The sequence below is a fragment of the Pteropus medius genome, unplaced genomic scaffold (assembly GCF_902729225.1).
Source record: "Pteropus medius unplaced genomic scaffold, Ma_sr-lr_union100, whole genome shotgun sequence".
Taxonomy (NCBI): Eukaryota; Metazoa; Chordata; class Mammalia; order Chiroptera; family Pteropodidae; genus Pteropus; species Pteropus medius.
This window is the reverse complement of record NW_024354500.1, coordinates 345,716-371,118: the sequence shown is the minus strand read 5'-3', so window position 1 is coordinate 371,118 and position 25,403 is coordinate 345,716. Positions and strand designations below refer to the sequence as shown.

Below are 25,403 nucleotides of genomic sequence, written 5' to 3'. Positions count from 1 at the left end.
TATTTACCAGGCTTTCTGTTAGGTACCAGGGTTAGAGGGAAGCCAGTCAGCCAATTCCCTCAAAACGACAATGTCTGCAGGTAAGGCTGGAGGAAAGGAAATGGGGGGTAGCACATGAAGAGCCCCAGTAAGTACCATGCAGTACTTCTATGGAAGTATGCAGAAAAATGAAATAGGAGAGAAGAGAAACATTCAATGTAGGTAGCCCCATGGGGTCAGAGGAGGCTGGGGAGAACATTCGGAAAATTTTTAAGCAAGTAAAAATAAGTCTTTAGAATCTGTCAAGTTAAGCAAGGCAAGGGAAACAACTTATGCGAAGGCATGAAGCTGCAAAATAGCACAGTAGGCGTCAGGGATCCAAGGGTAACCTGGTATAGGAATCAAGGTGCCAACTGGGAAGAAGGAGGAAATGAGAATAGAGACGTGAGTAGAATTCAGACTGTGAGGAAAAGGAGTTTGGATTTTAGCCTAAAAGAATTGGGAGCCTACAGTTCTCATTTATATTTTAGATTAACCACTCTACTTAAAAAACTAAACTGGAGGTTGGGACGTCAGCTAAAAATCTGTGGCAAAATCCAAACAAGAGACATTGGGTGCCTCTATTATGGCTGTGGGGCAGAAAAGAGGCAGGGGATGAAGGTATTTAGGGGGTATCCATTCCTTCAGTAAGCAGGCACTTATTGAGAATTATATCCATTCCTTCAGTAAGCAGGCACTTATTGAGCATCCAGCTCTAGAGACAGACTCCTGGGTCCAAGCCTAACCCCAGTCATTAGCCATGTGATCTCGGGTAAGTTAGTTACCTACTAGGTACTTCAGTTCCTTCATTTACAAACCAAGTATAATAATGCCAATGACGATGATAATACCTGCCTCATATGGCTTTGGTGAGAATTCATGAGAATAGTTTCTACTTCATTTAATTCTCCAATACCTTATGAGAATAAGTATTGTCATTACATAACCATGAAGATAGATAGATAGATATATACACACACATATATATACATATGTATATATCATGTAAATATACATCATAGGTATTTTATATATTATACATACACATGTGATATATATTTTATTATATTGTACGTTATGTACAATATACATCCTATATATTATTATAAAAGTATGTATTATATTGCCATATGAAGGTATTATATATTGTATTACTATTTGCAAAGGCACATTGGAAATGTTCCATAAATGTCAGCTTTTATCAATATTAATTTGATTATATGCAAGAAATAGCTCTGGGTGCTTGGGATACAGGGACTAACAGAACAGACAAGGTCTTGCTCTCATGGAGTTTACATGACATGGAGAGATAGATGATCAATCAATCAAAAAGAAAGTATTAGCTGGTGATAAGTGCTATGCAGAGAATTAAAGTAAGATGATGCAATAGAGGGTTACTGACAGCTACGTGAGATTGGGTGGAAAGGGAAGGCCTCTCTGTGGAGATGATATTTACAAAGAGATATGCATGTCAAGAAGGATCCAACGATGCAAACATCTTGAGAATAAGAATTTTAGGCAGTGGAAACAGCCAAGAAAATTGCCCTAAGGTCAGAGTAAGCTTGGTGGGTTTGTGGAACAGAGAGAAGACCTATGTGGTTGGCATATAGTGAGCAAAGGGTAAAAGTTAAGAAATGAGACTGGAAAGAAGGCAGGACCCAGGGCAGTGTAGGGCTTTGAAAGCCAGGTGGAAGATAATGGAGAAGGAGTGATCTGGAATGACTTTTTGACATCCAACTTGAATAACAAGGAATGAGGGTGCCATTCAATGGGGGAGGTCACAGTAGGAGATGCTGGTCTGGTGGGAGGGAGAGTTCTGTTTTGAGATGTGCTGAATTTGAGGTGGCTGTGGGACATCTAAGTGAAAATATAGAAAACAGCCGGATTCAGGAGATGAATAGAGGGTACATTGTGGAATCCTGGGAACCATGAATATTTAAGAAACCAGAAAAGGAGAAGCAGAGAAAAATGGTCAGAGGTGGTTACTTGTACAATAAGTAAATTAAAGGCTAAAAATATTCAGCAATAACTTCTGGCTTCTATTAGACCACTTAGGTTCAAATCTAAGCTCCACCATTTACTAGCTGGGTGTCCATGGACAAGCTATTTTGGGGGGCTTAAATTTCCTCAGGGGGTACCTGGGAATCCATACAGTTGAAGAAGGGGAAGAGAAAGCCTGAATTCTTTGTTTTTCAACACACCTAAGAAACTTCATTTCTATTAACCTTACATTAGGGAAGAGAGATCCCTCAAAGTCATTCCCTCAGGAAGAAGTTTCATACTTCCAAAGAGTCAAAATAAAAAAAACTAAAATAAAGGGCTTTTAAATGGATCTGGTGGTGAGGCAGGATGTTATTTACCCCTTCACAAGCAATTTCTGGGCAGGGTGGGAGTGGGAAGCGGGAGTCAGAACGTGGTGGCTCAAGGAGTAAATGGGAAGGAGTGAAGAGTATGACGTTGCTACATCTCAAATAGGCTGCTATGTGAGGGGAAGCCAAGATATAGGACAGAATTTGAATTTTATTCTTATAGATAGGAAAGTTTTATATGGTCAGTAGAAGAAGCCTGTAAAGAAATAAGGATCAAAGAGAAAAAACAGAGTTTGAACTTAAACCCCTGAAGAGAGGAGTGGGTAGAGGGGTTGGGACTCAGCAGAGAGAAAAGGCTGACTGGGCTGACTAAAGAACTGCTGGATGAGGAAGATGAAGGACTGGTCCTAGGGATGGGAGATACTGGAGAAGAGGGTAGCTTTCATGATGGATCTCAGGCTTGACCCAATGAGAGGAAAGTCAATATAAGAAAGGGCTAATAAAACGGTGGAGCGGGGGGAAGGTAAATAAAAAAGAAGCTTGAGGTCCGGAGGCAGTCAGGGATCAAGAGTGAGAGGGAGATAAGCTAAGAGGGATGTGCTGGCAGGCCAGGAAGTCCTGGTCAGAAGTTGGACAGCCCTAGGTGCTGAGTGGGGAGCTGGCCTATGGCAGCTCAATGGAAGGAGCAGAAGTCACTGAAGGGTTGAGATTCCAGGCTGTGAGGTGTTGGCCAAAAAGGTCCACACAAGCACAGTGGATGCCTACAGTGGGGTCAGAACTGAAGAAGGCCATGAGTCAGATAGTCCATCCAAATAAATCTTTAAGATTCCAAATGAGACCGTGAAAATATCTGCCTCAAATATCACTCAGCGACTATATCTGTGAGATATAAATAGATCAAGTTAGATTTTAAACAAAACCTCAAGATGTGCTAGAAAAATGGGCAAAGGAAGAATAACTAATTCTCATAAGAAACATAATTAGGAAAAATTAAAAGAAAAAATGTTTCTTACAAGTGATTAAAGAATCAGAAAACAGAATAAGCTTAAGATAATAGTTTACAATGAATAAAGTGATAAACTTTGTTTTAGTAGTAAGAACTGTTACTGGTAAGCCTTCAGTGAAACTGGTACCTCAATCTTTTACTGGTCACCTTGCCAATCTGTACTTCTCTTGGAAAACACCACGGCAATGCCCTAGAACAGACCTAATGGCATTCATAATCTTTCACCCAGTAATTTCACTCCTATGAGTCTATCTCAAGTAAATAATTCCTCAGAAGTAAAGCATGAAGATATTTAATTTTATCTATTAATAAAATAGGGCCAACTTTAAGGGAATTAATCTTTCCAACACAATAAAGTAGTATACAGCTATTAAAGGACATAACATTTTTAAATATGTCAAACAGAAATATGTTTAGAGTTTGCTTTAAAAAATGAAGAAAATACAGAGATGTGTATATCAGAAATGAAATTTCATTAAGAATACACATCTGGAAGATATAGGGAAATAGAATAGAGTTTGATGATAGAATAATGGAAGTCTTCTAAATTCTTTTCATTTTTTTAAATGTTGCTTATAATCTTTTTAATACAAATTAAATAATTTAAATAAAAAAAAATATGCTGTTGGGTTCACCAAGGACCAATCAACTGATTCATGTATTACGAATGATTTATCTATCATTCCTCCCTTAGTCAGGCAATCTACTCAATGCATTTTATCCAGGCGAATCGGCCAACAAAACACAAATAGGGAGGGCTTCCATACATGGCAATATCGGGAAAGCACTGAACCGTATCATTCTGTATCAATCTAATGGATGTGTATTGATAAAGATTTAAAGACCTACTATCTACATGGTGCTATCTGTGAATATTTCTTTCTGTTATTCTAATCATTCAGGAATTAGAACCCTGAAAATTTAAACACAAAGTCAAAGTCACTATTCTCAGAGGAAGAATCACTTAGAATGCCCCCTGGATAAAGATCAGATCACTTTTGTCAGAATTATACCAACCAATTTGTGTTATTAAATAACCCACAAAGATTTCTAAGAACTCAGTACTGATTAGCATTTAATTTTATTCTGCTAAAAGGAATTTTTATTTTTGCAGGAATAATCAACATTTTTACTAATTGAGATAGTGACAATAAAAATGGAAAAGAAACGAGCCACAACTCTGGCCCACAATTGCCAAGTCCCCATATGGCTGCAAACACTTAAATAAGAGCAAGGCCTGGCCCCACCAATCACTGGCTATTTAAGGAGATCTGGGCCCCCGGCCATCCATTCCTCCCCCAGGGAAGTCTGGGATGGAGAGGATGCTTGAAAAGAAGAGTTGATGCTTTCTGAATATCTGATCTAATGGTCCTCTCCATTAGTGAGCAGCAAGCAATTTAGAGTTATTGAATAATATGTAAAGGCCTTTCAGAGTAAATCACTTCCACTTCAGTCGGTGGGTACAGGACTCTAGTATGAACTTGTAAAAAGCTTAGGCTCTCACCAGAAACCAGTCAATAGATGTAAAAATAGAATTTATGGTTTGTTAGTCAAATTATTACCACCCTTGCATGTGATTTTAATAAACCACAGATGCAAACATACAGAAGTGGTACTGGAGCAGAAGAAAAACACTGTCATTAGCTGAGCAGCCTGAGACCCAGTCCCCAGCCTGTCTGACCCTCACTTGGCTTCCTCCACTGTAAAACAACTAGCTCTCAGGGGTGCTATAAGGCTACAACATCTCAAGACGCTGTTGAAAATAGCATCTAAAAATTATCCACACAAAATATCTGCAGTCTACATAACAGGTTTTTGACATGGAAAGCCGGAAGGATGGGGCAAAGCACCATGCAGACAGACCCAACCAGGATCACCTTCTTGACAAAATTGTGAAGTAGGCCCGTTTGTTTTGAATTGTATCACCTCCCTTATAAAAGATCACAATTTTCTCCTTTTCATACCTTCCCAACCCAAGGCACAGTCTCTAGTGGTCCCTGCCATGGCCCTTCACCCATCGTCCTCACCCCCTGCCCTACATTAGATTACACACATATTCAAATTACATGCTGAATATAAAAAATGCCTTTCCCCAGGCCCCGCCCCTGAGACTCTGAATTCTCTGGCTTGGTGCAGGGCCTGAGCAGCTGTGTTTGAAAGCCCCCGAGGAGTCTCTAATGAGCAATCGGGACCGAGAACCATGTTCTAGACAGGTAATTTGGAAAGGGCTCAGAATCTGCATTAGGAAACCCTGCTTTGAGGTTCTAGCACAGTCCTCTTAGTGTCTATTATTTTCTTCTTTTATCTGGGGGTTTTATCCTTCTGGCTAGATTGACAGGCACAATTACTTCTATGCCTTTATTCTCCTCCTTGGCCCTCTGTTCGTGGTCACTCAACATATACTAAATGTGCTAAAGTGAGCATAGATATAATGTTTCTCATCCTTTTCTGCTGCCTAGTCCTGACGGCTTTCCCCCTGTCATGTTCACTGGGAGGCATGGTGTGTGGCTGCTGTGTTCCCACTGGCTCCCAATCCAGGCCAGAAGGCCTAATGTGAACGTAGTGCTGTTTGCATGATATAATTAAACAGGGTAAGAAGAGCGGCTATTAAAATAGCCTATTCCGAAGCTCCCTTAAAAACAAAAACAAGTTTGATAGTGTCCAAAGCCTTTGAGTAAAAAATCACTTTAAAAGAAGTAGAAGATTAGAACAGAGGTTTACTGGAAAACAACTATTGTTCAAAAAGTAGATTTAATAACAAGAGAGAGTAAACACAGACCATTTGAAGCACCATGCCTTCAGAAGACATGAGTAGCTGCCTAAACATAAAGCACAATCCAAGAGGTCAACCAAACACGAATGAAAGAATCTCTGCTTGGCCTCTGCCTTGTTTTATAACTCGGTAAACTGTCTTTCCTCCTCTCTAGAATGAATATAAAATCATGTAACCACCAGAACTGGAAGGGCCCCCAGAGACCATCTCTAGACAGACATCCCATCATCTGTAAAAAGACTCCTCAGCTATCCTGATGGCCATCATCAACCTCACCTTGGGGTAATTCCAAAGAAGGCTGCTCTGACCGCACCACAAGACAAGCCCTTCTGATTCTGCACAGGTCTAATTTAAAGTGCTGCCTTACCCTGAGCTGTAATCTGTTGTCTTTCTCCCACGTACACAACCCACTTTCCTCTCCTCTGCTCCTCTCCCCAAATACGTCCATCATCTGCGGCAACACCAAAGTCACTGCCCACTTTCAATATCTGAAATAAACAAGTATACGATCTGTACATCTTCACTTATCCAGACTATCCATCCCCAAGGTCCTCGAATTCCTCACATAAAGTTATTTTGAGACAAACTACCTTCCTAATCTCTCTTCTCTGAATACGCCCTCGTTTGGCATATTCCTTTTAAAAGACAGATCTCAGAACGGAACGTGGCACTCTTTAGTTCAACAAATACTTGTTGGACGCCTCATGTGTGCCAGGCACCCGGTCAGGCCCTAGAGACAGAAATGAATCCACCAGGCCTGGCATAAAGTCCAGCTGAGGAGACAGGTGAACTAAGTCACTGAGAGAAGGTACAGGGAGTGCTCTGAGGAAGAAAGCACCAGGTACCCGGGCGCACGGAACAGGTTTGCCTGACACATTCTGGCAAAGTTCCAGAAAGGTGTCATTGAAGAAACAACTTTTAAGCTGAGACACTATGCTTTGTTCAAACAGGCTAGGTTTTTATGAGCTTTTTTGGCAGCCCATCACTCTGGTGACATACAGAGATTGAAATCAACTAAAATCCTTAAGCCTTTTTTCACACGTCTCTCCCCACCCTGTATGTGTGCAATTCAATTTGGGACCTGAGTACAGAATTTGACACTTATCCCTACGAGGTTTCTTCTTGTTAAGGTTGAAAGAGTTCTATATCCTGATTTTCCTGTCCAATTTTTTAGCTATCTTTCGACCTGAAGTCATTCTAAAACCATTACCATGACTTTGAAGTTGTCAACAGGCCATCGAGAAAAGTCAAGAGCAGAGTCCCTGGAGAGCTCTCTTCAGGTTTTATCAATCCATTAATCGGCACAGTGAGGATGCAGTTACTTAACCAGCCACAAATCCACCATAATTAATCCAGTTTTTTCTTTGGTAGAGGAAGTTCTCTGTCAAATAAAATATGGCAGATTTCCAATATATAAACAGAGGAGCTGCTTTAGGTGAAGCAGGGGTGGAGAGTCACTCTCCGTTCCACCACAGCAAAAAACCTTGGTGGCACCATCCATATCCATGAAGCCCCCTCTTGAAAACTAATCATCTTGCCCACAAGAATATCATAAGAAGTGGCATCCAAAGGTTTGAGGAAATCAAGAGATAGTTTATCCAACTAGTAAGTCCAGCAAGTCAAGAAGACACAATGGTCATTTTTTGGTATGATTTATTCACAAGGAACCAACAACAGTCCTTCATGAAATCTAACCACCTATTTAAAAATTCATTCTACTATTTTATTTCCCTATCAGAATCTACTTCTCCCTTTCCTTTTAGAAAAAAGGACAGATATGGAAGCAACCTAAATGCCTATCAATAGATGACTGGATAAAGATGTGGTACATACATGCAATGGAATGTTAGTCACAAAAAAAGAGTAAAATCTTGCCATTTACAGAATGGATGGACTGAGAAGGTATTATGCTAAGTGAAATAAGTCAGAGAATGACAAGTACCATATGATCTCACTTATATGTAGACTCAAGACCAAAACAGAAACAGATTAACAGATATAAAGAACAAACTGATGGCTGCCAGATGGGACGGGGGTTGGGAGGCTGGGTGAAAAAGGTGAAGGGATTAAGAAATACAAATTGGTAGTTACAAAACAGTCATGGGGATGTAAAGTACTTCATAGGAAATACAATCGATAATATGGTCCCCTAACTCTGCCACAGTCCATCTCCGTCCTGTGCCACAACATGACTTTTGCCCTCTAGTGAGCCTTCCCAGTCTGGAGGTGTGGAACCCCAAAGGCATTTTTGGTTAAGAGTGCAGTTTCCTCATCTAGAGATTTTCTATTACTTATCACAAAAGCTTATTTCAATCTTCTGTATATTATTTAAGAACTAAGTGATCAAATATCTATGTATTTGAAAAACAAAATTATCTTTTTAACTCAACAGCAAAACACAACCATTCTGGATAACTATACCACATTCTAACTATACGTGCTGATAAGGGTAACATGAAGCACGCATGGTAAGTGACTCATGTTACTGCCTATCCAAAGGAAGCACTACTTTGTATCCCTTTACTCTTTATTAAACTGTCAAGATCACACACTGATGTTTATTAAAATAACCAATAGATTTGACTCTTTGACATGTGCCAATCCAGTGTCAACAAGGCTTCTGAAAAATAAAGACTCCCCATTTTTATGTCTTAATAAAAGACCTCAGACCGGGGGGAAAGAGCTTTATATTTTTTATTAGTCAAGTATAGTTGGCTGGCATTCAGCTTCTTTTTCTCACTTTCATTAACAAATTCCACTTTATATACTTGGCTCTTTTAATTGCCGCTCCTAAACAGAGATCACTTCTCAAGTACTTATGCACTTCAGCCTGGAGTTTTAACACATCTCTCTGTTGGGGAGCCAGCCTCCAAAGGAAGAGTACAACTTCAACTTTCAAAGCCCAGGAAATCTAAATCAATGATAACACTCCATACGCAATTCTGTACTCAAAATCCAGAAGCAACATTATAAAACATATTTTAAAATTACTCTGAAAACTACGTTTTAACTTGCCAATTAAATTTCTGGTAACTTTAGAAAATGTTCAATAGGAGTCATCTTGACATAACACAACTCTAAGTCACAATTCATGAGGAACTTCAGGGTAGTTTGGGGGCCAAAAATAACAGGGATCTGGAGTCAGACAGCCTGGATTTGATTCCTGCCTCCGATTTTTAATGCTTGTAGACCATAAGCAAGTCACTAAACCTTTCTGTGCCTCAGTTTCCTCATCTAACAAATGGGTGGTGTTACTCTGATTTTGTACTGGATTCCGTCTTCTAGTCTTACATTTATCTCATATCTAATGGCCAAAGCTGGGGATCTCTGTGCTAAAATGGGACGCAACTATGTATTTCTTATCTTCATTCTCTCTTAATTCTCTTCTGCTTCAAGGTCATACCCATAGACTCAAGATTAATAATTAAAGAGAAATATAAAAGAGGCAGAGGACAAAGTGGAATTTTGGCTGATGGGTCTTATATCAGTTTTTATGGCATCAGTGTGATGCCAAGTACACAGAATTGTATGGTATAGAATACTTAAATAGAGGAAAATATTTGCAGTGTATGAGTCGGGAAAAGGCAGGTTGGAAAATTATGTTCATGTACAAATACATACATATGATGCATAAAAATATTGGAAAGATATATACCGAAATAGTAACTGTGGTGAGTAATAGGTTATAAGATTACAGTGACATTTTCCTTCTCTGTGCTTTTCTGAACCTTCCCAAATATCTACAATGAACTGATAAATTTTAAAATCAGAAAAAAGGTTTCTTTCGCAGACATTATTTTTTTCCCCAGAAAACAACGCTCCTCATGCAGTTGTATTACATCTAAAATCTATGAAAGTGATGTTAGCTAATACTTATTGGGCATTTATGATGTGCCAGTCGTTATACAAAGTATATTACATAAATTCTCATTTAGTCCTCATACTCTATAATGTAGGTATTGTTCCAACCCCATTTTTGCAGATGAAAAAATTCAGGTTATTCATGTGAAGTCAGAGAGCTGGTAACTGGTGGGGGGACCCAAGATATGAACCCAGGTGATGACTCCAGAACCCCCTCTCTCACGTGCTGGCCACAAGGCTTCCTGCCTCCATCCATGCTGCTTCCAAAAAACATAATCTTTTTTCTTTTTGTTCTTAATTTTTACATCTTCCATGCTCTTTTTGACTCTCGTCCTTTTGGGAGGGAGATGAAAATAGACAATGTGTGCACTTCTTGCATGAGGCAAAGATCAGGCATTCGCTATACATACAGTTACCTCTGCTTTAAACACACACAGCTTCCCAAAGAGAACATGGGAACATGCAGTACGAAAAGGGACTAGCACTGACCACTGGGCAACCCCCCGCCATTATGGGCTCTCACAGCACAGTGAACCTCTCCTTCCCGATGCTTGTCACAGCTGTATTTCACATTTGCTTGTTATCTGGTTACTTATTACATGTCTGGCACTATTCTGAGCACTTGAGATGTATTACTTTTCTTCTCATCATTATTGTCCCCACTTTACATACAAGGAAACTGAGGCCTAGAGAAGTTTAGAAACTTGCCCAAGGTCACGGAGCTAGTGAGTGACGAACCTGGGGTTTGACTCTGACCATAGAGTCATCGCTCTCGAATGAATGAATAAATGTATGAATAAAGGTACACTATTTTCTCTTAAAAAAAAAAAAAAAAAACTTATTAAGATTGTTTAATTTTATTTCTGTAGGTCTTGAATATTTCTCACAAATCATATTTCTAATATTTTTTAAATTTTTATTGCTATTGTGAACGGGATTTTTAAGTTATATTTCTAACTTGTTATTTGGAATGCTCTAGAAAACTGTAGATATTAACATGTTTATAACTTTTGTAAACTTCATTAACTGTAATAACTTTAGTTGATTCGCCATTATTTTAGCTACATAATCTCTTAATTTCTATAAAAAGTAATTTGTCTGCTCTTTCCAACATGGAGATATCATCTTTTTTTCATGTTTTCCAACTACATTATCAGGCCCTCCAAAAACTACATTAGATAATAGTGAACAGGAATCCTTGTCCTGATTCTAGTGGAGATGTTCCTAGTGACAACATGAAGAGTGACGCTGACTATGGGCTTAACCTTTCCATCATGTTAAGGAACTAGTCTCCAAGTCCCTTTTTTGAAGAGTTTTTATTAGGAACAGATACTGAATTTCATCATCAAAAGCCTCTCTAGTGCTTAGATAATTATGATTTTCCTCGAGCTATTCATAACAAATACTATTAATATGTTTTAGATCATCGAATCATATTTCACATTCTGTTTCGACCTGCTCTGGTTATAAAGATTTTTTTTTTAATATACCAAAATTAAAATTAAGTAATTTTTTAAAATTTGAATTTGAATTTAACTATATTTTTTAAACTACATCCATAGTACATCAGTCTCTCTTTACCACCGACACCTCAGGCCTAATCCATCCTCTGTGACATTAAGAGAGCTACTTTCTAAATCACAAACATGGCTCTTCCTTATACTCAGAAATCTGCAAAGCCTCTATGTTTTCTGTACGATAAAGTACCTACCTCTTAGCACAAGCATCACCTCTTGTAATAGAGCCCCCATCTACCTTTTAATCTTCATTTCAACCATTTTGATTCCAAAATGCCCCTCACTCATGTCTCCTTTTCTGATGATTCTCCTGGAAGGTCCTTCCTTATTTTCTTCTTGGGCCAACACGATGACCACCTTTTCTGTGTCTCCTCCCCACCAGTCCTCCCCACCATTTCATCCCTGCTTCTGCTGTGTCCCCAGAGCACCAAGTATAGATCTCTGTCATGGGACCTGCTACAACCCTGCTTGTGCATAGTTACACTTTTAGAGCAGGGGCCAGCAAACTTCTGTGGAGTATCAGATGGCAAACATTTTAGGATTTCCAGGCCACATTTGATCTCTGTTGCATTTTTGTCCTGTCATTTTAATAATGTAAAAAAAGCATTCTGAGCTCATAGGCCATTTAAAAAAACAACAACAACAAAAAAATAGGCCACCAGCTATGGGCCATAATTTGCATACTCCTAGTTTATAGTCTCATCTCTGCCACTGGACTATAAGCTACCTGAGAGTGGGGACGACCTCTAATTCCTCTTTATATTCTCCAGCTCCTGGCACATAGAGGTGTTCAAATCATTGACATCAATTGAACTGAAACATCAATAACTAATTTATCCTGATGAATCAAACACACTCATGGACAATTTCCCCAAACCTTGAACAATCTCAACAAAAAGTCATTTTATATTTTGAGTCTCTTAGGCATCTGGGCATGAAAAGTAAGCCCTAAATATGGGTGAAAAGAGAAAATGATTTTTGCTTCACTGAGTAAGAAAAACTATAATGTTCAGCCAAAGAGCTCTCCCTCCACAAATGCAGATAAAGTGCTTCTATCAGAGAGTTTGACTACTCCCTGGGCCCCCATACAGAATATAACTTCAGCTTTCGAGTAGCCCACTCAGTTTCTCATTGCAAAAAATCATCTAGACTTGGAATACTGTTTTGAATGAATACTTGTCAGGTATCCCGCCTAGCTATCAGCGATTCATTTACCACAACTTGGGAGAAAGCATTTTTCTAATGCATTACATGCCAGAGAAACACCAGCCATTATCATTATTATAGCTAGCACCCTGCTCCCTGGTTCTCCCAACCAGAAATGCTTCAGAAAGGTGATGATCACCCCTCTCTAGTTAAGGAGCCAACATTGTTAAATTGTGAGAGATGAGCAATGCATTACTGGCATAATCTCTGTCTTAACTTTGAGAGCTCAACACCTGCCTTGCCAGGGCTCCCAAGAGCATGAGCTGGTGACGAAAGGGAGGAGCAAATAGAGCCATTGCTAAGAAGGCAATGACCCTCTGCACACCTGCTCTGTGAGGTCAAGTCCAGTCTAAGCTTCCAAAGGAATAGCAAAACTGGAGACTAATTCCACTCACATCCACATTGGGCAGGTCCACCTGGACCTAGAGAAGCAAAGCACCAGAAGGTCCAGTCTTCAAGCCAGGCAGTGCTTCTGAATGTATGTCTGTTTAGAGCAGGAGTGCAGCCAGTATCAAACTGCCCCTCACACACACACACACACACACACACACACACACACACACACACACACACACAACACAGCAAAACTAGTCGAGAGCTGGATGTGCTGTTGGGATCTCCCTCTGCAGTCTGGGGTTCAGGGGAGGACTCCAGGTCCAGTAAGCCAATCAGAGTGGGTCCCTTGTAGGGGGCAGGTTATGCCCAGCACAGCCACCAGTTCTAGGGCCCCAGATGGGTTTCAACAAAACAAATCCCAAACCCCACTTCCTAGAGATGAGGTACCTAATGTGCTCCAGAATGGAGATGAGGGCACTGAGAGAGGGCCAGTGAAAACTCACCTTCCCTAAACAAAATCAGCAGCCCAAAGGACTGGATCATATGACTAGTCACACAGAGGGCCTGGCTCCCTACACATTAGTTGTCCCCAGGAGAGGACAACTTTTCATACATAGAAGCTCCTGAATTCAAATGATATTTATGAATTGTCATAGCCAAGACTCAAGCTCTGCCCAGTACAGAATCACATCAGCCCAGCCACCTACAGCCAACCAGATAAACAAGTGTGCATCACTCAACTCTGAGCATCCTCACCCGCCCATGGACACACGCAGCTCTGTGCTTCTCTTTGAGGGGCTTCCCAAGCACAATTAAACCCATGGTGGGGCAGCAACCTACACATGGAAGCAAAGAAACCAACCAAAATAAAACTTTAAATCAGTAAACTAACAGTGCTTTACCAAACATGCAAAAAGTAAAGAGAGAAAATATAAAATAGGTGTGATACATTACCCAAAAGCCCTGCTAAGGACCGCATGTCCTTCTCCATCAGCATGTAAATCTCTTCCTCTGAGAAGCGGCCAATGCCGTGGCCGTGCATCTCGCGTTTCACAATTCCTTTCGTTATGTGGCACACAACCCACCTCAGCAGGTTGCTGAAGGGACCACCACCACTAAGAGAGAGCATCTTCCGGGTCTCATTGAGATTGTCCACCCACTGGCAATAAGCTAACGTCCTGGAATTATGTGGAAACAAGTTACTACTGTGCATTAGATACATATCAGCTCCACAGGGTCAATTTCCAACCAATACTTCAGAATTAGGCACACTCTGGAGGAACTGAATCCTTGCAGCTTTTATTTTTTTAAAAAGCAGTCTGCATGGCAAATATTACAACAGGCTCTAGTTGATGCCTAGACTTAGGGCCTGTGAGAGACACAGTACCAAATCTAAATAACGATGCCATGCTACAATTCCGCCAAATCTCTTCTGGTACCCGCCCTCAGACCCTCCCATCCCCCAAGGCCATGTTTTTGCTTTCTCTTAGGCTACTCCACAGAAAACAAGTAGGAAGGCTTTTAGGCAGGATAGTGTGTACCTCCCTACAGGGGAATATCTGGCAGTGACTAGGGTGCTGGCTTCATTCTTTTTCTTGATCAAAGCAATGGTTACACAGGTATATGCTCTGTGTTAATTAAGCTGCATATTTTTGTTTTGCACACTTGTGCATGCATTTTATACTTCATGATATAAAAGGATTAAAAAAAACTTTTGCCTTTGTGACAGGATTAGGAAGTAGGTATGTTCGTTATAAATAATATATATTATAAATATTACATTAACAACTTGCTCTGCAGAAAGTCAACTCTCTGCTTTGGTTTGTTTTCCAAGACCCTAAAATGAATACAAATACCAAAAAAACTTGGTGGAATCATTCTTCCCATCTGGGTGATGCCTGTGGCAAACTCACTCATCCAGATGCTTCTATGTAATATGTATGTATGAACAGTTAAGCAGCTATTCACTGTTCACGCATTATGCTGGTTGCAATATCCGGGCCTTTGCTGATACTGTTCTCTGAACCTGTGGCTGCAGGAAGTTTTTTATGGTTAACAGTGTTGAGTGTTGGTAGATAGAAATTAAAGGAGTTTCCTATTGAAGGCTGAGAAAAAATGTAGCTATGAGTGTACAGTCATAAGATATTTAGTTTTTCCTCATTTTTTTAGCAATAAAAGATGTATTAGCAATCATCTCAACTCCTACTGTTGGTTGATATAACAGTAATGGCCACTTCAACAAGATGAGAAAAATGAATAATATTTTTACAGAAAGAACACAAGGGATGATAGTAAATTGTCACTACTTTCCACCTCAAGAAAAGGCAAAAAAGGGGCCCCAAAATTTTGATCATTTTATATCGTTCCATTGTTTTCAGTGTTCTTTCCTCTACAAAATGAAAATAAGAAAAACAGATTTCTTTAAAAATTTTTAAGCACTCTTAATTTTTAGTGAAAAGTCCTACAACCAATTTGAACACACTCTGTACAAACATAAGTCTTCTTTATTACCTTTTTAATGGAATGCCTACAAATCTTGTTAGAAAACTCTGTGTACCTCTTTTTCATAAGTCTCTCAAAATAAAGTACTGAGGGACCAAGAAGTGGATTTTGCTGAAAAGAGGAAAAAGTACATTGTAATGGTGACTAATTAATGTGTAGTCAATGGAGTTTTTGATATAAAAGATCTCACATTTCTTCTAGTAAATTGCTTAAAAACATTTATACTAAATGCTTTTTCATTTGCTCTTCTTTACACCTGCAACTAAGTAATTAAGGTGTCAATTTTCACCTTCCATTAGAATAACTCAGCACTTTCATTCTAATTGTACTAGATCTAAATTCACAATAAAATGGCTATACTGACCTTCATTATTCTGGAAGACAATGTTCTGTGAATAAAACTAAATTATCCAGGGACGGGGGAGGTAGATGGGGCAAAAGGGGTCAAATATGTGGTGACAGAAAGAAATCTAACTATGGGCGGTGAACACAATGCAATATATATACCTTACTGTGAATTGTACACCTGAAACTTGCTGGATTTTGTTAACCAATGTCACCGTGATAAAAATAAAAACTAAAAAAAACCTAAATTATCCTTAATTAAGCATGACCAGGTAATAACAGCATCCAGAAAGCATATAAAGTATAAAAATAAGGAATATAATGGCTCTAAACTGACAAGTTGATATGGGGAAAAAATATGCTCTTTGTAGGCAAATTACACAGGGTTTGTCATAAACATAACTGATCTTGAAGGATAAGCAGAAGCTCACCAGGCAGAGCAGAGAAAGAAGGTGTGTGCAGGAAGCGAGCACTGGCTGGTTGATAAACTGCAAGAACTTCAGGACTGGTGGGTGGGCTCAGGATGCCTGAGGAAGCTTGTAAGAGTTTGAAGCTGGAAGGGTGGGCAAGGATCAGTGTGGGTCTGATGCAAAGGGGGCTGAACTTTATTTTGAAATCAAAGTTTAACCATTTGAAGGATTTTAAGCAGACAAGAAACATAATCAGATTTCTGGTGATGTGAAGGAAGGGCTAAAAATGGAGAAACTGGCAGAAGATGGCTGGCTAGAAGACCACAGTGAGACCAGGCAAGAAATAATGGACTGAACTAAGGTGATGGCACAGAGGATGGTGAATAGAGAATGCACAGGAAAAATACTGAGATATGAGAAAAAGACCAACGTATATACAGAATTAGGCAGTAAAGAGAAATTAGGTGTTTTCTCCCAAGCTGATGGTTTAAGTGAGTAATAATGCTATGAACCAATACTGGCAATACACAAGGTAGAACAGACTTAGTTGAAGAAAGATGAGTCAATTTGTTGCATGTGAACTTCCCATGGGATCCTCCAACTGAGGATGTCCTAAAGGTTGAGAACTCAGAAGGCTTTAGACTCAAGATAGAGAATGTGTAGACAGGGGCATTAATGGCAGTTTTAAAGCTGTGAGTGGAGAACAGGTCTTCTAAGGAAGTTTGAAGGATAAGGAGTGGTGCTGGGGAAACAACAGTTCAAGGGCAAGTTGGAAAGTTAGATGGCCAGACTATAAGGCCCAGCTTGGACAGAAATAGGACATCACTTTTCTCTGAGATGGAGAGAAGAAGGGTGTAGCAAGAGGTGAGGGGCTGCAGAGATGTTCAGAGTTTCTGCCAAATGACATCAGTTTCCGCTGTAGAGCAGGAAACAAGGCCATGTACAGAAGATGAGGACACAGCATGGGTACAGAGCTTTATAAGACTAATGGATTAGAGTAGTAGGTGCAGATGGAAGAAGCAGCTGTCTGGGCCACACTGACAGCTGAGAAGGGAGAAGCCCCCATCATTTCAACGGTGTAAGGTTCTCTACCTGCAGTAGCAAGCTGAATGCAAGCCACAGAAGAAGGAACACTGGGCTGATTCAGAATTTCGCAGCTAGATAATCTCAGAAACTGTCTGGTCTTCCTCCCTTCTCTTTCCTGCCCTGCTCTTGATTTCTGTCCTCTCTTTCACTCCGTAAGCCCAATATTGTAGACGCGTGTCAGGAAGAGAGTGAACAAATGAGGGCCAGACAGGCTCTTTCAAGATCAAGCCCCACGAAGTGTACATAAACTTTAAATACAAAAGAAAATGGGTGCTTCATGGATTCCTAAATCAACTACTACAGGTCAATAACATCACTGACACATGCTTCCACACTATTACAACCACGAATCCACCTCCTCCTGCAATCGCACTTCCTGAAAACTCTGTCCACGGGGCGGAGCTTCCACCAGGTGCCACTCCACGATACCATGCTTGTCCAATCCCTCCTCGTTGCCAAATCCAAATCAAACTTCTTTCCACACGTACCTTTCTTGAAATCTCTAGAGCATGCAAAACTGTTGGCATCTTCCTTAAAATTCTCCCTTAGCTTACATCTCCATTGCTTTTCCTCTCACCTCTTACACATTCTCAAGATTTTTATCTTTATTCCTTTCATATTCTTATGTCTCACTCATGAGGCAATCTATTTCCCGCCCATGATTTCACCGATGACTCCCAACTCCATATCCAGCCCAGACTTCTGTTCTCAAATCCATGGATGTCATAAGAGGTCTTCAGGAGCTGCAAACCACGACTTCCAAAAATGGACTCATCATCTTCCTTCCCTTCAAATGTGCTCCTCACCCAACCCAGAAAGAAGCCCAGGAGTTATTCCTCAATGTACCCTATCCCTCGCTCCTGACAGCCAGTCATCCTAGGAGCTTGCCCTTTTCTCCAACTCGATTAACACTGTAGTTCAGCCCTTCATTATTTTTCATCTCTGAGGACAGTGGCCTCCTAGCAGGTCTCCTGACATCCCCGCAAGGCCCTCCAGAAATCCATTTGCCTCAAGGCAGCCACAAAGAGCTTACAAATCTAATCATATCACACTGCTTCTCAGAGTCATTCGTTAACTCCTCATAGCTCTTTTGATCAGTATGCCCGCTTCCTCCCCATGGTCCAACACATCACTCTGCACCGCCCCCATATACCACCATACAGAATTACATGTGCTCCCAAATGCCTCTTTTGTGCCTCAAAACTTTTGCAAATGCTGCTCCCTATGCCTGGATATCCTAATCCTTCCCTACTGCCCAGTTGCTTCACCTGCAACTCTGATTGTCCCTAGATTCTGTTGTGACACCATCTCCTCTGGGAAGCCTTTCCCTCATCTCTCCAGCAGCTACTGGTTGCCTTTGCTTGGTCCTTCAAACTCTCCTCCAGCACTAATCATTATAAAGGCTCGATGTCTCTCTCCAGCCTGTGAGCCACTTGAGGACAAAGACAGCTTCTCATCACCTTGCTTTCCCCAACGCGCACACACCCACACCCCCACACTCCCTGCTGCACAATGCCTGGCCACTAGTAGTCGCTCATTCACTAAGTTTGCTGAAAGAATGGATTATTGATCGAATGAAAAAAGGCTTCACTTCTGAGCCAGCTACCACTAACCGTTTCTAAGGGGTAACAATATTTAAATAGAAAAATGGAAAGCGTTGCAGTACTTATGGAGAATGAAGAAGGGGCTGCCACTGCTCTCTTCTGAGATTTGTATCACTCTCCACTGGGGAGAGGCCTGCCGCACAAGGAGTCATGAATTATTGAAGGGAGAGGCAACAGAGGGCTAATTTGGAAACTACACTAGGCTGAGCAATTAAAATAGTTGATCATTCTGAGAGTCTCTTTCCAGGAAGTTGATACTCATGTTCTTTATTGCAACTGATGTATCTGATCTCTCCTAGAAAATGGGGTCAAAGAGTTTTTTGTTTTTTGTTTTTTTCAAGGATGATTATCTGAGTCAAAACTAAAGAATAAACCCTGAACAAACATTTTTTTAAAAAGATCAAGACGACAGGGAGGAAAAAGCCAACTCCAGATTTTTAATGAAAATCTCTCTCATTACAACCTAAAATGAGACCTGGCCCGTAGCTTAATGAATATCAGTGTGCGGGAAACTGCAAACCATAGCAAACCACCGTCTGATGGGTGAGGCCTTGCTCGTAGCCTTCCCGACCATGACCGCCTTTCTCGGTGTTGTGCCACATTTTGCTTGTATTCTGAATGCTCAAGGGTGCAGCAGGAGCATATGATGGGCTTTTGTAGTTTCACCACATTTCACAGGCATTAGATTAGCTCCTCCAAATAAGAGCCTTCACTCACTGCATCTAACACTGGGAGGGAGTTATCAGAGGAGAATACAGTAACTGAGATGTAATCAGGGAGAGTCTCCTGGCTTTTAGAGAAGACCTTGGGTAAGTCATTTTATTAAAGCTTCCCACCTCCCCATTCACGGAAACTATACCAAAAACCAAACTCAAAATTTTAAAAATTATGGCCACCTAAGAAGTGATTTTGAATTTCCTGTTCTAACACCTATATTTTTATGGGTGAAAATGTTATGACTAGTTTGATAACAGTGCCCTACGCACTTCCCTATAGGGTTGGAAGACTCTTAAGACACTCTCTGATGTCCACAAGGGGACAGTATGTCACACAGAAGTTACAGTTTCTGTTACCAAAAATCAATTTCATCTCAGTAATGTGACCCTGTGTCTCTCAGACTTCCCTTTATACCGACTTGCCTGCATTAGATCTAACTTATGCATTCAGTGGAACAAAGGAGATTAAAATTGGTCTTCTTCATCTTTTGTAATAGTTTTATAAAGCAAGTGGAACATAGCTGTATGGTTTTCAAGTGCACAGCTAGCTGAGTGTGCTTATCTGAACAGACCTAAAACAGAGCTTCAGAATTATGTCACATTACATACAGCTTCCCATTGTCCTTGCTCTTCAGAAAATCACACCTGAAGTGAAATAGTTTTAAAGTTTCAGACCAAAATAAACATACCTGAAAACTCCAGATAATTGAATCCACTGAGTCAAACAATCAATTCCACCTTTTCTACCACTGTATATACAGACAGTATATACTTGGAGCTTATGGAGTCTCAGAATTTAACAAGCTCTCATGGAAAGTTCGTACTTACAATATCTTCCTACATACAGTGGTCAGTTCCCTAGGCTGGCCCCAGTTTCCACAGGTGCACATTTGGTGTTTTGCCTGTGAGACTTGAAAAGGGGATGGAAGTGAGGTGGCTAAGGGAGGAGAGTTCACAGATTCTCTGCCTCTGGTATTTTCTTACCATGAGGAGACCTAGTCTTTTCTCCATTGGGCTTTAGAGCTTTCAGGGAAAACCTGTTCAGCATCTCCCCAGAGCGAGAGGTTGGCTAAAGGTTTAGAAACCTTATGAAAAAGAGAAATGTCTGTTTTTCCTTCTGCTACTAGAAACTTAGGGGAAATGGAGGAATCAGGAATTTTTTTTTTGAAAGCTCACTATATTTGCATTTCAGTCAAGAACTGACAACCCACCTTCATTATTTCTTCCTCAAATTAACTCTTAAGGAGATACAAATGAGAAATAGTAGCTAATCCAAAAAAGTATTTTCTTAATTAAAGAGACTAGAAGTCTATGTATGAGCCAAAAAACTCCCCAAACACTTGGGGGTTTGTGGTCTATAAAATTAAGATTCTTCCCTCCCAGGGTACCACCTCCCGGCTCTCTCTTCCACCCCTCCCTTCAACCATCCTTCCCTCCCCCACCACACCCTGCCCCCCAGCAAATATGAGCAAGGACCGAAGAAGAGAAAGGAGAAAGAAGAGAAGATAAACGTCTACCAGGAAGTAAACGTATGCAAAACATTGCACACACCTAGAACTAGAAGCAGTGATGGGTGGTACTCCGGAATCTTGCCAGATAAGTCTTTCTAACCAGAATATAAATTTTATGAACCACTGCAGAAATGAGAGTTGTAACAAAAGTACCAATTGAAATGTAAGGTTTTCAGCTTCTTCTCAAGCACCTGACAAAGTGCTAGCAACCCCCTCCCCTCCATTAATGGGCCCAATTGATCAAATAAAGAAGCGCTTTGGAGGGCCACATCAAGGCAAGGCACTGAGAGTCAGCATGGTGGCCCTGTGTTGGTTCATCACTTCCCTCAATCGCTGCGAATCTGGGACTGGAACCTGGCAAGCAGGTAAGACAGGCTCTGTCCCACAGGCTTTTCTCTGGGGCTAAGCATCTCACATGCAATCATGCATTTTGGTCCACACTGCAAACCCCTGCACTCTTTGAGATGGGAGGTCCAGCAGTTCTCCACAGGTATTACTATAAGGAAAAAACCTGGGTTCATTCCAGGATTCAGTCCGTGATTACTACCACACAGATCTGCATCTTTGTCTCTATTCTCTGCCTGCTTCTCTTTTTGTTCCCACCACCTTCACCTCTGTGTGAGATGGGAAGAGAAGTGGGACTTCAGGTCAGCCCTGGAATAAACTGGGCAAGAACTGAAAGTAGAAAGAGGAAAAGAAAAATAGAGGATCACTTAAAGTCCAAGAGACAGAACAGTAAGCTTTCTCTTTAGAAAGAGAGCCAAAGAGATGAAATAGGAAGGTGATGGTGAAGAACCTTCTACCGTCAACCCCACACTGAGTAGACAGCTTCTCAGTGGGCGAGGTAAAAGCTACTGGGTGAGCTACTGACCCAGGAGTAACAATTAATGCCACCCCAAAAAGAGTGAGCTTAGCAATTCTTAATTAAATCACTGAAAAAAGAGAAAGTTTGCAGAAATCAGAGAGAAAATTTCTTTTACCTACTGGGGGTGTATAGAAAGGTGCTAAAACTCCAGAAAATGGATGAAAGAAAAAGAAAAAGAAAACCCACATGATGATGAATTTGTAAAGCAAGAAGAACCATATCTGTTTAACCCACACGGCGTCATAGCCAGCACAGCACCACGTGCAGAACGGAGTCAGCTCATCAACACAGTGTGTGTGATGCTTCTGTGCCAAGGAATATGAGCTAGGAGTCAGGCAATCAGGGCGAAGACACTTGGAGAGCAGCAGGATGCTTTACTTCTGGAACACAGAGACTCTCTTGTCAACTAAGGAAAACTGACAATAATCTTTCAAAGCTGGCATAATTTATTTCGCCTAGGACCCCTTGACGTAGGTTTCTGCTCCCTCCTCTGGGTACCTGCTGCATTGTTACTTTAATTCGGCAGCTTGTATTGGTGAGGAGCCCCATCTACTGAAATATCTACCTCACCTCGGTGAGCTCCTGTCTAGATCGAGGGTCAGCCAATGACTGCCATGGGCTAAGTAATTTTTACATTTTTAAATGGTTGAGAAAAAAAAAAATCAAAAGTATAATATTTTATATTTCAATTAAATTCAAATTATAGTCCTTTTATTGAAACAAAGTCATTCTTATTCATTTGCATGTCATCTATGGCCCCTTTTGCACTACGACAGCAGGGCAAAGGTGAGTACAGCTGAGCCCTGAACGGCACAGGTTTGAACTGCACAGGTCTACTTATGCACAGATTTTTTTTTCGATAAATATGTAAAGTACTATAAATGTATTTTCTCTTATGATTTTCTTAATACATTTTCTCTTGCTTACTTTATTGTAAGAATGTAATATATAATGTAATATATAATATGTAATATATAATACATGTAATATATAAGAATGTAATATATAATGTATTATATAATACATATAACATACAAAATATATGTTAATTGACTGTTTATGTTATCTGTAAGGCTTCTGGTCAACACCAGGCTGTTAGTAGTTAAGTTCTGAGGGAGTCAAAAGTTATACGTGGATTTTCAACTGTGTGGGGGTCAGTGCCCCACAGTCCCCACATTGTTCAAAGATCAACTAGAGTTACTACAGAGACATGGCCCACAAAGCCTAAAATATGTACAAGCTGGGCCTCTATAGACAGTGTCAATCCTGCTCTCGATACCTAGAAAGTTAACAGTCACAACTGTGACCTCTAAGTCAGAATGCAGAAAACTTTTGAAAAGTTTTCTTTTCGAAACAAAAGGTTTGGGGGTGTCTGAAAAGGGACACAGAACTTGGCTCACTCCAAAGGATGGGGACAGGCCCTGAGCACTCATCAAGCACCCCAGGGAACTCACCAGTAGAAGTGCTCCTCCACCATCTTCGTCACTGCCCTGGAGATGGCTCTTTCATGAGGGCCAAGGTTTTTGTTTAAATTCACTCCAAGTTTCTCTTCCAGAAAGTCGATTATGAATTCTGTGCCAGAAACTTTTTCATGATTATATTCAATCCAAGGCATTTTCCCTTGAGCAGAGAGTTTTCCACCAAAATAATTCTAAGCAGAATTTTAAAAAGATAAAAACAATGTTTTATTTATATTTCACTGAATGATTAACAGAAACAGACATTCCAACTGTATATTTGATAGCAACTATACTACTCAAATGAATGTTCTCAGCACATAAACTCTTCAAAAGAATAAATGGTTACACTTGGGAAAAAAAAAGATTTCTCTCACATGACAATATTACTTTACTCCCATAGATTTTTATCATGGGCTCTGACTTATTGTCGAAAGAGAGAGAGAGAGTACGAGAGAGAGAGTACGAGAGAGAGAAAGAGACCCAAAAGAAAAGCAAGCATAAATCCATGCAAAAACTACACATATGTTCACAGAAGCTTTATCTGCAATTGTCAAAAACCAGGGGGGGAAATCAAATGCCCAGGAAGAGGTATGACTAAGCAAATTCTTCTACAAACTTACAGTGGAATATTACTCAGCAATATAAAGGAACGAACTACTGATACACACAATAACACGGATGAATTTTAAGACAGTGTTGCTAAATGAAATAAGCCAAACCAAAAAAAGAGTACTTACTGTAGGATTCAATTTATATAAAACTCTAGGAAATACAAACTAATCTATATGACAGAATGCCAATCAGTGTTTGCCAGAGAAGATGGGGGACAGGAAGTGACAGGATGGAGGGATTACAAAGGAGCACAGGGAAATTCGATAGGTAATGCAAACATCACTATCTTGACTGGGGTGGTGTTTTACTGAGTATTTACATATGTCAAAATGTATCAAAGTATACATTAAATATGTGCAGTTTATAGTGTGCCTATTCTATTTCAATAAAGCTATTTTTCTCTCTTAAAAAACATCATTACATTTTAAATACATCAGTCATTTACGTCTTTAAACTGTTTCTCGAGAGTAGCAGTCAGCAAACTTTTTCTGTAAAGGGCCAGACAGTAAATTTGGTCTCTGTCTCAATGACTCACCTTTGCAACTGCAGCATGAAAGCAGCCACAGAAACATGTAAATGAATGAAAGTGGCAATAAAAAGTTGTTTATGGACACTAAAATATGACTGTAATATACAAAATATTATATTTCTTTTGACTTTTTTCAACTATTTAAAAATGTGAAAATCCTTCTTAGTTCAGGGGCCTAATCTGGCCTGCAGACCCACACAACCTGTCCACCTCTGGCTTTGGGGCATCCATTTACCCTCATCACCTCTTAGAGAAACAAAATTAAACTTAAGTAACCATTGGGATCAGGGCCACCACAGGAAGACATCTCCTTGCAAAGATGCAGATGATAGAAAACTCTGTGAGGGCCCCCTTCCTGGAGAACTCTGGTCAAACCTTCCTTTAGACTGGAAACCAAAATTTGCTGAGAAATGAAAAAAATTGCCAGTTGGGTATTTTTTTTTTATGTGAGAAATCACTGAGATTAACAAAGGTGACTATTGCTCTAATTGTCTTCACCTAAATCACATCAAAGTGTGCATGTGCCTTTCCCAAAACCAAACAGTACATCTCACAAGGAATAAAAAAAACACACGGAATATTGCAAAATTTCTAAGTCTCTCTGTGTCTAAGAATTATATTTGCATGTTGTGTGTGGTATGTATGATCATGAATTTGGCCTCCAGTGAGATTACAGGGTTATGGCTAGATATCATGGCTCTTAAAGGTAGCTGTCCATTTGTGCCCAAGAGGGCTGG

General features: G+C 40.2%; 1 protein-coding gene across 9 annotated transcripts in view; it reads right to left on the bottom strand.

Annotated features, from left to right (window-relative positions):
* The window catches only part of FAXC (failed axon connections homolog, metaxin like GST domain containing), a 55,422-nt gene that overhangs the window by 16,591 nt on the left and 13,428 nt on the right, over positions 1-25,403 (bottom strand). For 7 of the 9 annotated variants that reach the window (XM_039852932.1, XM_039852925.1, XM_039852926.1 and 4 more), the window contains 2 exons: positions 23,520-23,716; positions 13,981-14,204 (listed from right to left, as the gene is read on the bottom strand). In XM_039852932.1, coding sequence (XP_039708866.1) covers positions 13,981-14,204; positions 23,520-23,716 — 421 coding nt within the window. Of the gene's footprint in view, positions 1-13,767; positions 13,863-13,980; positions 14,205-23,519; positions 23,717-25,403 lie in introns of all 9 variants that reach the window. The other 2 variants (XM_039852927.1, XM_039852928.1) reach the window with 2 other exon arrangements.